We start from the raw sequence: 15,000 nt of genomic DNA, 5'->3' as shown, positions 1-15,000 counted from the left end.
TTATACAAGATGCACAGAAAAGTAGATACTTTGAACTTTCTTTTGATAAATAATAATAGTCAGAATAAAAAAGTCTCCAAACTTCAAATACCACACTTTTATTCAGTGGGGCAAGGCCACAGCTCAGACAGTAGTCTGATAAGATAATGTTTGTTTTATTTGAAAAAAAAAAAATTTAATCTTTCAGAACAGTCCTTTTCTAATAATTTTTTTTTTATGACTTAATATTTTTCCCCATTAACACTACTAAATGCAACTACTAAGAAGAACTTTTAAATTTAGAAAACAACTGTTCCCTGGCATTGAACAGAGCTTTCAGGTGAAGTAATCAGAATTCAAATTAGATTATCAGTGTGGACTGTGGAAAGTTAAACCTCAATTTCTTTAAATCTGGCAGGGTACAGTCTCCCCTAAGTAGAGTTAGTTAAAAGCATCACTGCTCAGAAGATGTGCATTTGTGTGGTCTATGAAGCATCAAAAGAGTTACTGTGATATCCCCTGTGATTACTTTTGTGTATGCCTTTATCTAAAATTTTACAGGCTGATTTTTCCACTTCTTGACATAGTCCCCTTAAAGCATGTTTAGCCCCTTGACCACAGGTCTTTGTGATTTCAATGTTCTTCCCAACAGAATGATAAAGGCTGGAAAATGTTGAGAGAACTCGGACATATTAAAAGGCAAGCCAGCATTAAAGAGTTACTTATCTATCAAAAAACTTACAAAAAATCATTACTGTCAAGCATTAGGAATTCTATAAATCATTTCTCCATCCAATTATCTATCTATTAACCCAATGCCGTCGGATGTGGCATGTACGTACATGCCATCCCCAATGTGAGTTTACTTTATTAATTGTTTTTACACATAGATGGCTACACTTCTACTAAGTCACAGTGAGCCAATTACGAGTACTGCCTGTCTTGCCTGTTTACCCTTTTCCTTGATTTTTGAAAATATTTTACATTATCTTAAAATGCTGTTACTTATGTCTATAACATTATAGTAATTATAATTTTTAGAATAAATATAACACCATCAATATTCATAGCAATTTTCCCACCAATTCAAGGAAAGCTGAAATCAGGTAAGGTCACAAGGTCTACTAATTGACTCCTTTATGGCTAAGCACTTGCAGAGCCATCTATGTGCAGAGATATTTCACAAAAAAATTAAAAATGGGCACAGCCTTTTCCTGGCGGCATTGGGTTAACCTTTACCATTTCCTGCAGAAGCACATTATGTGAATCACAAATAAACATTCAGAACACCTTAATTATCAGCACTTAGGAACACCCTCTTGACAAACTGAGCTACTTACCGATTAGCCATGACACTCGGGAAGGAGCTGATTTGGTTCGTGTCAACTTTCTTCTCCGATTCCAGCATAAATTGGTGAGATCTGCCAAAGGCGCGAATTGTGCTAGCACCTGTAAATTCCACCCGGGTTTGCAATTAACCATTATGACATTAGATATATGGGATGTTCCATACTAGAAATTCACATACTGAAACTTTCAGTCACATTTAAAACAGTAAATAAAAAAAAATATATATATATATATATATATATATATATAAATATTTCTGCATTCTTATTCCTCCTCAATATTCAAAGCCCACACTCAACTACAACATAAGCTTACCCTGTATAGTCTCTTGGAAGTGTGAGTAAATGGGAGAACGAGACACCGACTCAATACGTTTCAGCTGTCTTGAGGTTGAAACATAAAGTCCCTGAAAATTTAATCTTGATGATTATAGGTTTACAAAGAAGTGGAACTGAGATATAAAAAAAAATCAATGTGAATATCTTAACAAAGAGAGAGAGAGAAAGACATAGGAGAGGAGAGAAATATGAAACAGAGTGAAAGATAAAGAGAAAAAGAAAGATGAATAAGAACAAAAAAAAACAGATGAATAGAATGAGAGAAACATAATAAGAGATATATAGTAAGAAAGAAATCAAAAGAGAAACATTATGCAAAAAAAGAAAAATGAAAAAAGAGATGACATGCAAAATTAGAATGACTTATAATTAGAAAGAAACAGACTGCAAACACAGAATGCAAAGCATAGAATAACAAGAGAAACAGAATACGAAAGAGAAGCAAAATGAGGAACAGAGACTGAATGAGAGTAAAATGTATAGAGAGAGTGAAACAAAAAAACAAGAGAAATAAAATGAGAAAGAGAAACAAAAATAAATGATAATCCTTTCATCCTTACCTGCACAAAGTAGTATATAATCATAGTTGGCAGCATGACCACAGCAAACACTGGAGTTGCATAAATGATGGCCACAAAGGTTGCAATCACCTGAAATACATCATTATATTTCTTAATCGTGCTGACTGTGGAGTTTCTCATCACAGATTTTGTTGTAATGGAACCAAGCCAAAATCTAAAAAAATTACATATATGGTCAGTCTATGTTAGCATGCTTCTCAATTCTAATGGGACTTACTCTAAATATGAATGCAATATTAGCTTTAAGATCATATTATTTGTCAAAGTAGTCCTATAAAAGCAAAGAGCAAGCCAAATATACAAGCAATAAAGTTTATACACACAGACACACACAAAAGCGAAGATGAGAAGGAAAAAAATATAATGCAAAGGCCTATTCCTTCATCCAAGAGATCATGGTAGGCAATGTAGATATGAATAAAAAACTAGGAAAATTTGTGCTGTGCAGCTCCCAAAATGCATAGAGTTAAGAAAATTGAACTGATGAAAGGATAAAAGTCCATTTATACATAATGTGAAAAATCATATACGATGACAAATGATACATTGCATTCACTTTAACAATCAATCTTCTAACTCAATTAAGTTCACTGTGTGATGTTTTTACTACTATGTACCAGTGAAAAATAATGATACATAACCCTTTAAAAAATTCCAAATCAAAACATTTAAACAATGATAAAACAGGCATTATGTATAAAACTCAAATTATCTTTTCTATCTAATAAAATAAAAAGAGATTCAGTCATTTACCATTTAAAAAAAGAAGGTAAAAAATTAACATACTGTTAATGACCAGTGAACATGTTTCCTCTCCATCCCTTTTTGTTGTTAAAATCTCAACAATGAAAAAAAAAAAAAAAAAAACACAACAACCAAAAAGATGTTAGAATTCTCTTAACAGGATCCAAAAGAGGTAATCCATGCTCTGCTGGGGATCCTTACATACCTGAAACAGGCACATCAGCCAGGATCGTATGCTCCAAGGCAAAATATTGTCCATTGTGTCAACATCCTTGCCAAACCGATTAATCATGCGCCCTACTGGGTTTTTTGTCAAAGAAGGACATTGGCAGACGCAGGACATTCTTCAAAATATTTGTGTGTAGTCCTTCTGCTGCATCAAGAGCACCGAATGACAAGGAAAATGCTCCACCCAAGATGAACAATGCTGAAGTACAAATATGCAGGGGGATGTAAAGCATGTTACGAAATCAGAGAAAACAAAAGAATGAAAGACACACCTGCAGATACATTACCAGGCAAAATCACAATCAACATAAAAGTAAAAATAATATCAGACCACCCAAACAGAAACTGCTTTATAACCTGAATCTTTAAAGGATCCAAGCCTTCAATGCACACTTATATAATTACTTACCCTTGCCTCTCCTAATATCAATCAATTTTTTCTTTAGCAGACTGTGTAATCTTTCTCACTGCTTTTTCATTTCATTTTTTAACCCAATGCCATCTAGCATGGCATGTTAGTACATGCCATGCACACTGTAAATTTTGTTTATTAATCATCTTTACACAGATGGCTCCACAAGCACTTAGTTCACTAAAGAGTCAATTACTAGTGTGCTCATCTCATTTTGTTTACCCTTTTCTTTGATTGTCAGAAATATTCTCTTTTCATCTTGTATTGCTATTAGTAATGTTAATAACATTACAATAATAATAATGTCCACAACAGTAATAACAGCACTGATATTGATAGCATTAATAAAAGTAAAAGAAAAAAATCCCAAAAGCTCAAGGAAAGGTGAGGTCACAAGGTCTACTAATTGTTTCCTTGGTAGCTCAGCATTTGTGGAGCCATCTATATATAGAGACGTTTCACAAAACAAAACTGCATTGAACATTACATTTTCCTGGTAGCTTTGGGTTAATAAGAGTACTGTCTTAGATCTCAAATGCTGTTAATTACAGAATGCTTAAATCACCTGATTTCACACTTTGCTTTTGAGTGTGAGCTACTCTAAACCTATTAAGATAAAATTCTGGAAAATCTTTAAGTAATATTACAAAGAAAGAACAGCAGTATTTTGTCTCTATATGCTGATATAAAAAATCTGCATCTTAATTTTATACATACATAATTTCTAAGTACCTCTCTCCATATGAAATGAAAAATCTTAACAGTTACACAATGCTTATGCACCACAAATATCCATCCAAAATGAGCCCATAATAAATAAATCTCAATCAGGTACTATACTATAAACATGAAGTTTAAAAGCAAAACAAACGAAAAGACACAGTTTTCCACTAGATTTCTCTATGGTACTCAACTATCTAAACTCCATATAACACAACAGATTTCACAATGATATACAAGAAAGGCAAGTTCAAATTCAAGCTACTCAAATTTACCATCAGAGTTCCACACTCCCAAATATTTTTGTGATACTCCTTACCGCTATCAGGCACGAAACCCAGGCTCTCAGATTATTAGGTAGAAGTACATCTATTGTGTCCAAGTCTTTTGAGAAACGGTTAACAATACGACCGATGGGTGTCATATCAAAGAAACATCATAGGGCTGTGCATAACATTATCGAGCAACCTCTTGTGCATCACTTTTGATGCCGCAACAGTTGCACCAGCAATTAAAACTGATCCAAGGCATATGAAAATTGCTGTGAATTGGAAAAATAAATATGTCAAAATAATAACTAATAATATTTGCTCGCAAATTATACTTTTAAAACTACACCATCACAATATTAAAGAGTACACAAATCAATGTGACTTACTGATTACTTTACTTTACTAATTATATCTAAAAATAATTCAATACTGTGAAAATATAGGCTACATCAACTGCATTATCAGCTACTATTATATATCTAATTGTAACTATATATCACATGATAAAGTTAGGAATTTCAAGTAAGCATATTTTATCAATCACAATCTGTTTCTGATTAAGTTACTCTACCTTTTTCAAAGGACACACATGAAAACATTACTTAGCCAATGACTACCTTAACATCATATCTACAGAATAATTTCAGTATCAAATCTGATGCATATACTATTCTTCATTTTGCACCTTCTCATCAAATTCCTTTGTATTACCTTGAAGCTTTTAGTTCTCCAAATATCTGAAACTTTTAGACTTCCAGTAAGCTTAGCTTAGAAATACACAGCAAGCAAGCTTTATATAAAGCTATTGATGCCTCTTTTCAAAGGAAAATATTTTTCAGCTGAAAGGAAATTGGCTGGAGCATGCTATCCCTGAACATATAACATTGTCAAAACTTATGTATTTTCAAATGATCTACCTTTGATTTCATTAACCTTGAAACATTAACTGCCACATTTTATTATGTGAATTCTTTTCTCAATCTATTTTAAAATTCTAAACAACATCATATTTCAGCTGTGTGTACATATTTCAAGTAGTTCTCATCCTTGCAACCCTCAATTTGTAATAGCAACACCACACCTCACATGAATAAAATAATACTTAGGCCTTAATGGATAACAATATGCTAAATTGTACCTAACCGCATATGTCCATCTTTACTGAACTAAATAGTTAAATGACATATAATCTTAGTAAACCCACTCACCAGGGGATTTTCTGGTGTGATCGGGCCTTACACCAGTTATTCTCTTAAAAAAAATGAGAAAAGGGAAAAAAACTCTTTACCCAATTCTTTTCTTATTGGTTTGTGGCATAAAAGACTATTGGGTAAGGAGGCTAAAAACGGGTGTGGCAAACTTTTCTATGCTATTTCTCCTTTGACTGTAACCCCGGGCTAAAAAAGCAAAACTATTTACAGCCTTCTTTGAGCGGGGCCAGACACACATGTTGTGATAGAATTCCCCTTGGTGTGGGTGAATTTTTAGCCACAAGTGAAGGGTCATCTGTCATGGGGGTCAAATGAGCACTAAAGTTAAATTTTTTTTATAAAATATATTTTTTTTTTTCCCCTCCCTCTTTCAATGGCGCTCAGCCTTAAGAAAATAACAAATTTCTAACGAGAAATAGTTAAACTGAAAACTATGTGGAGGAATTTTCTTAAATGCATGCAAACATTTTTAAGTCAAAAGAATGTATGCCTTAAATCCAATAAAAAAGTTCTTACCTTGCCAATCCCAAGAGAAAACCAAAAACACCTAGGATTTGTCTCTCACAGTGATCCTGCCCCCTCTTTTGGAGTGCTGATTAGCGACCAGCAGTAACCACACATTTGAGCCTATGTGCAAGCTTGGGAAAAGGATATAAAACATACATATGCAGGTTGACATGTTTCCGTGGCCCTGATGTAGTATCCGACACAAAAGCTGGACCTGGGCAAAAGGGGTGGGATTGTTAACTCAATCATAACTATTACCCTAATTTTGCCCCTAGGTATTAGTATGTATTTTTATATATGTGTAATGTGTTATATATGGTGTTTGTTGTGTGTTTTGTTTTGTGTGTGTGTTATTATATATATATGTATGTGTGTGTGTGTGTTGTGGTGTGTGGGTGGTGTGTGTGGTGTGTGTGTGTGTGTGTGTGTGTTTTTGGTGTGTTGTGTGTGTGTGTGTGTGTATCTGATACATACTATTTCTCTCTCACTCTCGTGTCTCTGTCGTTGTCTGTCTGTCTGTCTGTTGTCTGCTGTCTGTCTGTCTGTCTGTCTGCCCTGTCTCTCCCCTCTATTTAAATACCATTAAAAAAAAGACGGCCCCATTCCCTTCCCATTTTTCCCCTTCTCTTTCTCAATAAAGTTTCTGTCCAACTTTAATCCGGGGTTCTGAGGAGGACGATGGGGTGCTTGGTCTTTTCAATTCACTGACTTCTTTGTTCGTGACGGGTACTGCCCCTTGTTCCCCACTGTGAGGGAAAAATCTTTTTTGTTTAAAAATCCCAAAATATTAAAATGGTACAATGTAAAAATACAATCCTATTATTATATATATATATATAATATATATTTATATATCTTTTTATATTATATATATATAAATTTTATAAAAATTTTATAATAATATTATTATATTAAATTTAAATTTTTTTTTTTTTTTTTTTTTTTTTTTTTTTTTTTTTTTTTTTTATATTAATATATATATATATTTATATAAAATATTATATATATTATAAAAATTTAAAATTTTATTATATATATAATTATATATTATATATATAAATTATATATATATTTATATAAATATATATATAATATAAAAATATATTTTAAAATAAATTTTTTATAATAAATTTATATATAATATATATAAAAATATAAATTTATTATAATATTATTATATTAATTATTTTATAATTTTATATATTTTTATATTTATATATTATAAAATTTTATTATTTATAATATTTATAATTAAAATATATTTATTAAAATATAAAAAATTTATATTCTATATTTTTTATATATATATAATATATAAAAATTTTTTTTATATATATATATTATAATATATATAATGATAATATATATTATTTTAAAATTTATATATTTATTAATATTTTTAAATATATATATATAATTATATATATAAAATATATAATAAATATATATATTATATAATATATTTTTTAAAAATATATAATATATATATATATTATATTAAAAGTTAATTTTAAATTAAAATTTTTAAATTTATTAAATTTATTTTTATAATTTTTTAAATATTTTATAATATTTTTTTTAATATTTTATATAATATAAATTAAAAAATATATAATTTTTTTATATAAATCTCTCTAATTTCCCCCCATATTTTTTTTAAAATTTCTTTAAAATTTTGAATTTTTAAATATTTAATTTTTTAATTTTTTAAAAAAACCATTAACATTAAATTATTTAATTTTTAATTTTTAAAAAATTATTTAAAATATAAAAAATTTTATTTTTTTAAATTTTAAATGTTATTTTCTTTCTTTTTTAAAAATTCCAATAAAAAACCCTTCTTTATCATTAAAAAATAATTTTTTTGTAAATACCAATATAAAAATTAATATTAACTAAAATTCCTCTTATCGAAAAATAATTTTTATTAAAAAAAAAAAGTTAAAATTTAAAATTTTAATATTTTAAATTAAATTTCATTATTAATAATGAATGTCTTAAGGTAAAATTTATTCTTTAAAACTTTTTTAAAAAAAAATTTAAAGATTAAAAAAAAAAAAAAAAAAAAATTTTTATTTATAAAAAAAAAAAAAGGGATAACTTGGAAAATTTAAAAATTTGGATCAAAGGAACGAAAATATTTAAAAGGAAAAATGTTTTTGCTTCATCCAAAGGGGGTTTTGTCCTAACTGTTTGAAAACCCCCTTTTAAAAGGGGCCCATAATATTAATTCCCAATTTGGAAAATTTTTAAATTTTTGAAAAGGTTTAAATTTTCAAAAAAAAAGGGAAAAAAAACAGAGGGCAGGTCAAAGGAAATTTATTGGGGGGTTTAAGCTTTTTATTTTTTCTTTTGTTGGGGTTCAGGCCCAATTTTAAAAAAAAAAAAAAAAAAAAAAAAAAAAAAAAAAAAAAATGGGTTTTTTTTTTTTTTTTCATGCCCATGCTGTCACTCTCACTCTCGTGCTTTGTCCGAGATATCTGCCGTTGTAAACCTTGCTTGCCAAGTGTGCTCTCCAACTGCATCTTAATGTCTTCCAATTCTGGCAAATAATGAAATAAAAACCAAATGTAATCCTTATCACTGAAAAGAAAGGTGGAATTAACCCCTTTGATCCTGATGACATGACCATCACGTCATGAAAAAATCTATCTGAGGGTCAGGTGACATACTGTCACAGGAAAATTTGGCCATGGGCTGGGTGATGCGAACCTGCCTTTGCGAGTATTTTGGCGTTAGCTCGGGGTGATGGGAGAGACTTGCCACGAGTTCACAAACCCTTTCGAGGGTTGATTAGACTCATTTGGAATTTAGAAAGAGGCTTTGCATTATTTCCATCGATAAATGAGTGTCCATGAACCATGACTGGAAGAGTGCCAGTTCCAGGGAGGACGCCATTTGCACACTCAACATCCTATTCCTGGCCACCAGGTTGTATCACAGAAAACTGAATATTATGATTAAAAAAAAAAAAAAAAGATACAAATAACAAAATGTTACTTATTGTTATTATTCTTGCACTAAATTATAGACTCCCTAGAGAGTTGATATGGAGTCTGTGCAAAGATAAAAGTCTACTACCATCTGGATAAAGCAAATGAAATAATGAATAATGACATTGGAAAATATTTAAAAAGATTAAAATGTTTATGCATTCAAAAAGAAAATAACATTGCAATGGGGAGTCTTGTCACTGCACACAAGTGTTTGCATGCGCCTGGCCTACAAGCCGAGCACCCAGCAGAGTGGCCACTCATATAAGCCTAATGCCCATAATTTGTGATTGCCATGAAGCACCTGGATCCAAGGGGTTAATAATAGATGTGCCTAAATGTATATGAAATAACTATACTGGAAAAGATGAAAAGGGTATAGATGTAAATATAACTAATACACACTATTTGCCAATTTTTTCTTGATGGTATGCATACCTAAACCCGAGACAGTCAAGTATCTTAGTTTATTTAAGTCTTTTTATCTTTTTCTTTTGTGGTCAGCATATGGGATTGCAATGAACTTTAACCCAATGTGGTCAGGAAAATGCTGTGCTCTTTTTTTTTCTTTTTTTTTTGTGTGTGTGTGTGTGTGTGTGTGTGTGTGTGTGTGTGTGTGTGTGTGTGTGTGTGTGTGTGTGTGTGTGTGTGTGTGTGTGTGTGTGTGTGTGAAATCTCTGCACATAGATGGCTCTGCTAGTGCTTAGCAATAAAGGAGTCACCTGATTTCATCTTTCCTTGAATTTGCGGGAAAATTTTTTCTTACTAATGCTATGAATATTGATGGTGTTATTTTCATTATAATTAGTATAATGTTACAAACATTAGTAACAGCTAAATAAGATAAATAATATATTTTCATAAATCAAGGAAAAGGGTAAATGGGCAAGACAGGCGGTACTCGTAATTGGGTCATTGGGAAAATTTTCCGTGCATGTCAACCAGGAGTACAGTAAAAATAAGTGTATGGAGTGGTTACCTTGATGAAAATTAAGACACTTTTCATCTATGGCAAAACGTGTGCAAATCGAAAATAAGGGAGATATAGGACAGACAAGAGTGAAGATCGCCCCTTCATTTTCTAAGTCCCCTCCATGTTTACTTCGCGAGAATCAAAACAAATGTGACGTGTAACTCATTACTGCGATCTACCAAGTAGTCTTTGTATTGCTATGCACTTGTGAGAACAAATATTTTATAATTATCAGCGTCCGTTTTCTCAAATTCATGCATGTAATCCGTTCTTTTACTTTTATTATACTTCATTTACGTGTTTTGGTAAGTATTTATGCTATTCTGTACAATAACCTTTTGCGCATGCACGTTTTGCCACCGGGAGATTTGACAGCCAGCAACGCTATTACGTCGAGAAACGCCAGTGAAAAATGTTTTATTTCCAGTGCTGCATCAATGTCAGGTCATTTTTAAAGCCCTTTTTGGATATACTGGACAAATAGACAATAGTCTCTATCACAGCCTGAAATTTGAACCCATCCAGTGCTGCAAATGCTGAAAAAAGTGACTAGAAACTAAGCAATTTTGACCCTAGATGGAAGCGAAGAAACGTTTGGTGTTTCGTGATATAAAGGTATGTGGTTTTACCCTGGGGGTCCAGGGGGCTAGGCGTATATATTACCACAAGGGTCCACGGGGTATAGCCCCCTGGCTAGGGAATATATAGATCATAGTGTATAAATCCCACAGGGTTAAGGTTAGGTTGGTTTATTGGTTAGGACGCAATGTACGATTACCACAGGGGATGTGGATTATGTGAAATCCTGTAGATTTTTACCGAACGATGGGTTTGGTTCCCGTAGAGCTTTTTTTTAAGTTGGCGAGTCGGTGCATAGACTTTGAAAGATGGCAGCGACATCCATAGAGATTCATTGTCCGATTTTAACATTTTTTTGTACTTGTTTTACACATTTCTGTTCTCTTTTCTTCTCATTTCAGCCTGTTTTACCCCACAATTTCCCTGATCTACTTCATGCCCTCCCCTGCTATTGGGACTTATCAAATCACATCACGATTGTCGGCTGGAGAATGCAACTGAAATGATAGTTAGATTCGTTCTCATCTCACAAAAACAAATCTGATATAAATATTGTCAGGGAAGACCCGGTTGTCATTTCTGGAAAATTAACTGGTCATTGGTGATTTAGTACAAGCGTAGCCATCTATATGTAAAAACAATTAAGTAAACTCACAGTGGGCATGGCATGTATGTACATGTCATGCCCGGCAGCATTGGGTTATGTTAACCCTTTGTAAGTGGGTATATGTCCTATCCACTGGGAATTTTGTCTCATACAGGTGGCTCCACAAGTGGTCAGCTACCACAGAGTCAATCAGTGACTTCATCCTTGGTCCCTGAATTTTCAGGAAACTGATACGTAATAGTATATTATTGTTGACATTATGATTTTTTTTTCTTTCTTTCTTTCTGATCATCAAGGAAATGGGTAAACAGGTGAGATAGGTAGGACTAGTTACTGACTCCTTAGTGACAAAGTACTTGTGGAGCTATCTATGTGTAAGTATAATCAATAAACTTATGTCTGTGAATACAGCACATTTGTCATGCCGTCTCAGCACAAAGGGTTGTCAAGTAATTTTCTTACTCTAAGCTTGATAGTACAGAATATTATGATGCTTGCTGCAGTACAACTCTAAAAGTGAAAAAAAAAAAAGTACACCTGACACACATAATCAAGCAAATAAAATTTTATGTCTTTTCCTATGTAACTTACCTTCCAGGTCTTCTTCGTCTTCATTTTCTTCTGACAAATACTGCAGCAGAAATTCTTGGAATTCTCCTTTCTTTTCAATCAACTCCTTATATGAACCTTGCTCTGTGATTGTACCATTCTTGAGCACAACAATTTTTTCAACTTTTGGTAAGTATGTTAGGCCATGGGTCACCAAAATGCGAGTCTGTAAAATTTGGAAAAATCATAGCAAATGGAACAGAAACTCATCTGTAACATAAAAGAATGGGAGGGAAAAAATCTAAAAATAAATTTTAAAAAGGTGAATAAATAAACCACATGTAAAACCATATGTAAGAAATCTTATGCATTTTTATCCTAAACCCCTACAAAACGGTGGTTTCTTCATGTGTGATAGCTGCCTAGCTGCATAAAATTATTCTACAATTACACTCACTGTGACTATTTAACTACTAATCTTATACACATAGTATTATTAAAAATTCAATTAATAACTTTTTAGAACAACGTGGTGTTGAGTTGGTTTAATTATGTGTCATTAGTAAGAAAACTGTAGCATAATGAGTGAAGCTAAGTGAAGCAAATGCTTCCACAACAATCAATGAAAATGGTACAATCTATTAACTCCTGTGAGTAGGGGATTAAAACCAACTGACATATCTTTTTATGAACTAAAGATTATATAAATATAATCAGTACATACTTTTCCCTTCAGAACTCCCTCTGGTCCAATGACATTCTCGAAAATATGCTTTCCAACATGGGAATCAACTGCACTAAGGGGATCATCAAGGAGGTAAATGTCTGCATCAGAATAAACTGCTCTGGCCAAGCTCACTCGCTGCTTCTGTCCACCACTCAAGTTGATACCCTGCAAATCAAAAACAAATTAAATACCAACAGCACATTAAGTTACTGCATATGCTTAAGAAATCCTCCTACTCTTTCAGAAAAGAAGTGGAATAGAATGAGGGAGAGGGGAGAAGATGGAGAACCAGGAAAACCATAAGGAAGAGGAGGAGCAGAGAAAAAAGGGAATAAAATGTTGGGAGGATAATTCCAAATATCTAAACTAATGTATACAAACTAATCAACAAACCTAAAATTTGGCGTATTTTACACAAGTATCATAAGCGCTATACTTGCCTAATTTCTTCCTTAAAACTGTCCATCCTTTATTATGGCATGAAGAGATGAATCTATGTTATTTTTCTATTTGTTTTTCAACAAATTAAACAAACTGAAAACAAATTCAAAGCAAGTTTTCATGCTTTGTTGACATATGCAGCAGAAAATACCTTTTCCCCAATTTCTGTTTGATCTCCACCGGGTAGCATGTCCAAGTCAGATTGCAGAGCACATGCTCGGACACAACTAGAGTATCTGTCTTCATCTTTCTTGTTGTTGAATAAGATGTTGTCTTCTAAAGTCGCATTCTGGATCCAAGCTTGTTGAGCAACATAGGCAATGTTTCCCTGGATAGAAAAAAATGAACAAAAAACTGAGAATACGTTCAGTATAAACACTATAATGATCTTTGCATTTTGTAGTTAAACCTTTCTCTTTGTTATTTACCCCTTCTTTACCAAGCTACTATCCCGAAGTCAAGACAAAGAGTACAGGGAAAGAATTCATGAGGCATTCAAAATTAACCTTTTACTACAATAATAAATATCAAAATAAAAGCTGCTAATAATGTGAAGGCATAGCATTACAGTCAGTTTCCAAATCTGGAGATCACTTACTAACCAACAAAAACCTAATTCCAAGTCTAATAATATTCATTATTCTTACATGAAATTAAAGGAAAACCAGAGGAAGAGGAAGGAAAAAAGCACAACCCTTCCAAGCCTTATTGCTTCTACTCTTCCATTCTGTCAGCCTTACATTAACGTTGACTCTTCCTGACTGCTTCTCCATTTCTCCAAGAATAGCCGAGCAGAGCGATGACTTGCCGGCCCCTACACTTCCTACAACTGCAACCAGTGAGCCTTCTTCAATTTCCATATCAACGTTGTGCAATACTGGTTTGCCATCTTCCTCATCGTGACCCCAAGCAAAGGTACCATTCTCTATGGTAATAGGCTTCTCTGTAAATAAACAGATTGTAAAAAATAAGTCACTTCTAGAAAAAATTCCTTTTTTTTTTCATTTTTTAAGCTTCTACAAAAATGAAGTGAATGAAACTTTTGTTTCAATGATGAGACTCACTTATAGTTTTATCCTTAGTCACAGCATCTGGGTCTAGTTCATCAGCATTTAAGAACTTGTTCAACCTTGTCAGTGAAACATTCGCCTTTTGGGAGTAGAACAAATTATTAGAATTTATACACACCCATTCATATATCATATATTTCATTAAAAATCTGAATGTGTGTAATTATGCTTTGTTATTTTATATCAAAAGTATCAAACATCTATTTCACAATTACTTATAAAATATAGGCACAATACTAAAAAACAAAAATAAATATCAGTTTAAATCTATATTTCACATATTTCATTAACAAACAACAAGAAAAAGAAGTGCACAGAAGTTATTAAACAAAACTAATGCAAGACACAAATATATGATGCTAAGACAAAAAAAAATACTACAAAAATAAATCATGCAGCAAAACATGCACGGAAAATTAAAGGTCCAAGATTAAAATTCAGCACATTGCAACATCACCAATTAATGAGCTAAAACAAGCAATAAAGAATAATAAAAATTTAACTGCGACAAACCTTTTGCAAAAAAAAAGAACCAAAAAAGCACATCAACACTAAATATACTTATCGAGCGATAAGCAATGATGATTTGGAATGTTCTATGCTAAATATAGTTAATTGCCATACTACAAACTCAAACAGAAGGTACAAGTTCTCTTCAAACCGCAATCTATGGATGAAATGGAAAAAAATGGATGTAATAAGAGAAAGTTAGTTATCGA

The 15,000-nt window shown here is 32.1% G+C and overlaps 1 protein-coding gene across 1 annotated transcript in view; it reads right to left on the bottom strand.

The window, feature by feature from the left end:
* LOC119599180 (multidrug resistance-associated protein 1-like) overlaps positions 1–15,000 on the bottom strand; it is a 46,938-nt gene that overhangs the window by 18,692 nt on the left and 13,246 nt on the right. Inside the window, exons 13-33 of the mRNA XM_037948927.1 lie at positions 14,276–14,360; positions 13,952–14,154; positions 13,363–13,539; positions 12,768–12,935; positions 12,086–12,269; positions 8,778–8,884; positions 8,533–8,546; positions 6,995–7,088; positions 6,401–6,556; positions 6,044–6,130; positions 5,833–5,875; positions 4,821–4,893; positions 4,628–4,694; positions 4,198–4,312; positions 3,294–3,419; positions 2,466–2,488; positions 2,228–2,317; positions 1,645–1,735; positions 1,320–1,428; positions 539–642; positions 83–135 (exon numbers count right to left, since the gene is read on the bottom strand). Coding sequence (XP_037804855.1) covers positions 83–135; positions 539–642; positions 1,320–1,428; positions 1,645–1,735; positions 2,228–2,317; positions 2,466–2,488; positions 3,294–3,419; positions 4,198–4,312; positions 4,628–4,694; positions 4,821–4,893; positions 5,833–5,875; positions 6,044–6,130; positions 6,401–6,556; positions 6,995–7,088; positions 8,533–8,546; positions 8,778–8,884; positions 12,086–12,269; positions 12,768–12,935; positions 13,363–13,539; positions 13,952–14,154; positions 14,276–14,360 — 2,169 coding nt within the window. The remainder of the gene's footprint in view (positions 1–82; positions 136–538; positions 643–1,319; positions 1,429–1,644; positions 1,736–2,227; positions 2,318–2,465; positions 2,489–3,293; positions 3,420–4,197; positions 4,313–4,627; positions 4,695–4,820; positions 4,894–5,832; positions 5,876–6,043; positions 6,131–6,400; positions 6,557–6,994; positions 7,089–8,532; positions 8,547–8,777; positions 8,885–12,085; positions 12,270–12,767; positions 12,936–13,362; positions 13,540–13,951; positions 14,155–14,275; positions 14,361–15,000) is intronic.

This window comes from Penaeus monodon, chromosome 42, assembly GCF_015228065.2.
Source record: "Penaeus monodon isolate SGIC_2016 chromosome 42, NSTDA_Pmon_1, whole genome shotgun sequence".
NCBI lineage: Eukaryota > Metazoa > Arthropoda > Malacostraca > Decapoda > Penaeidae > Penaeus > Penaeus monodon.
Note: the sequence above shows the minus strand (reverse complement) of the source record. Positions and strands in the feature narration are given on the sequence as shown.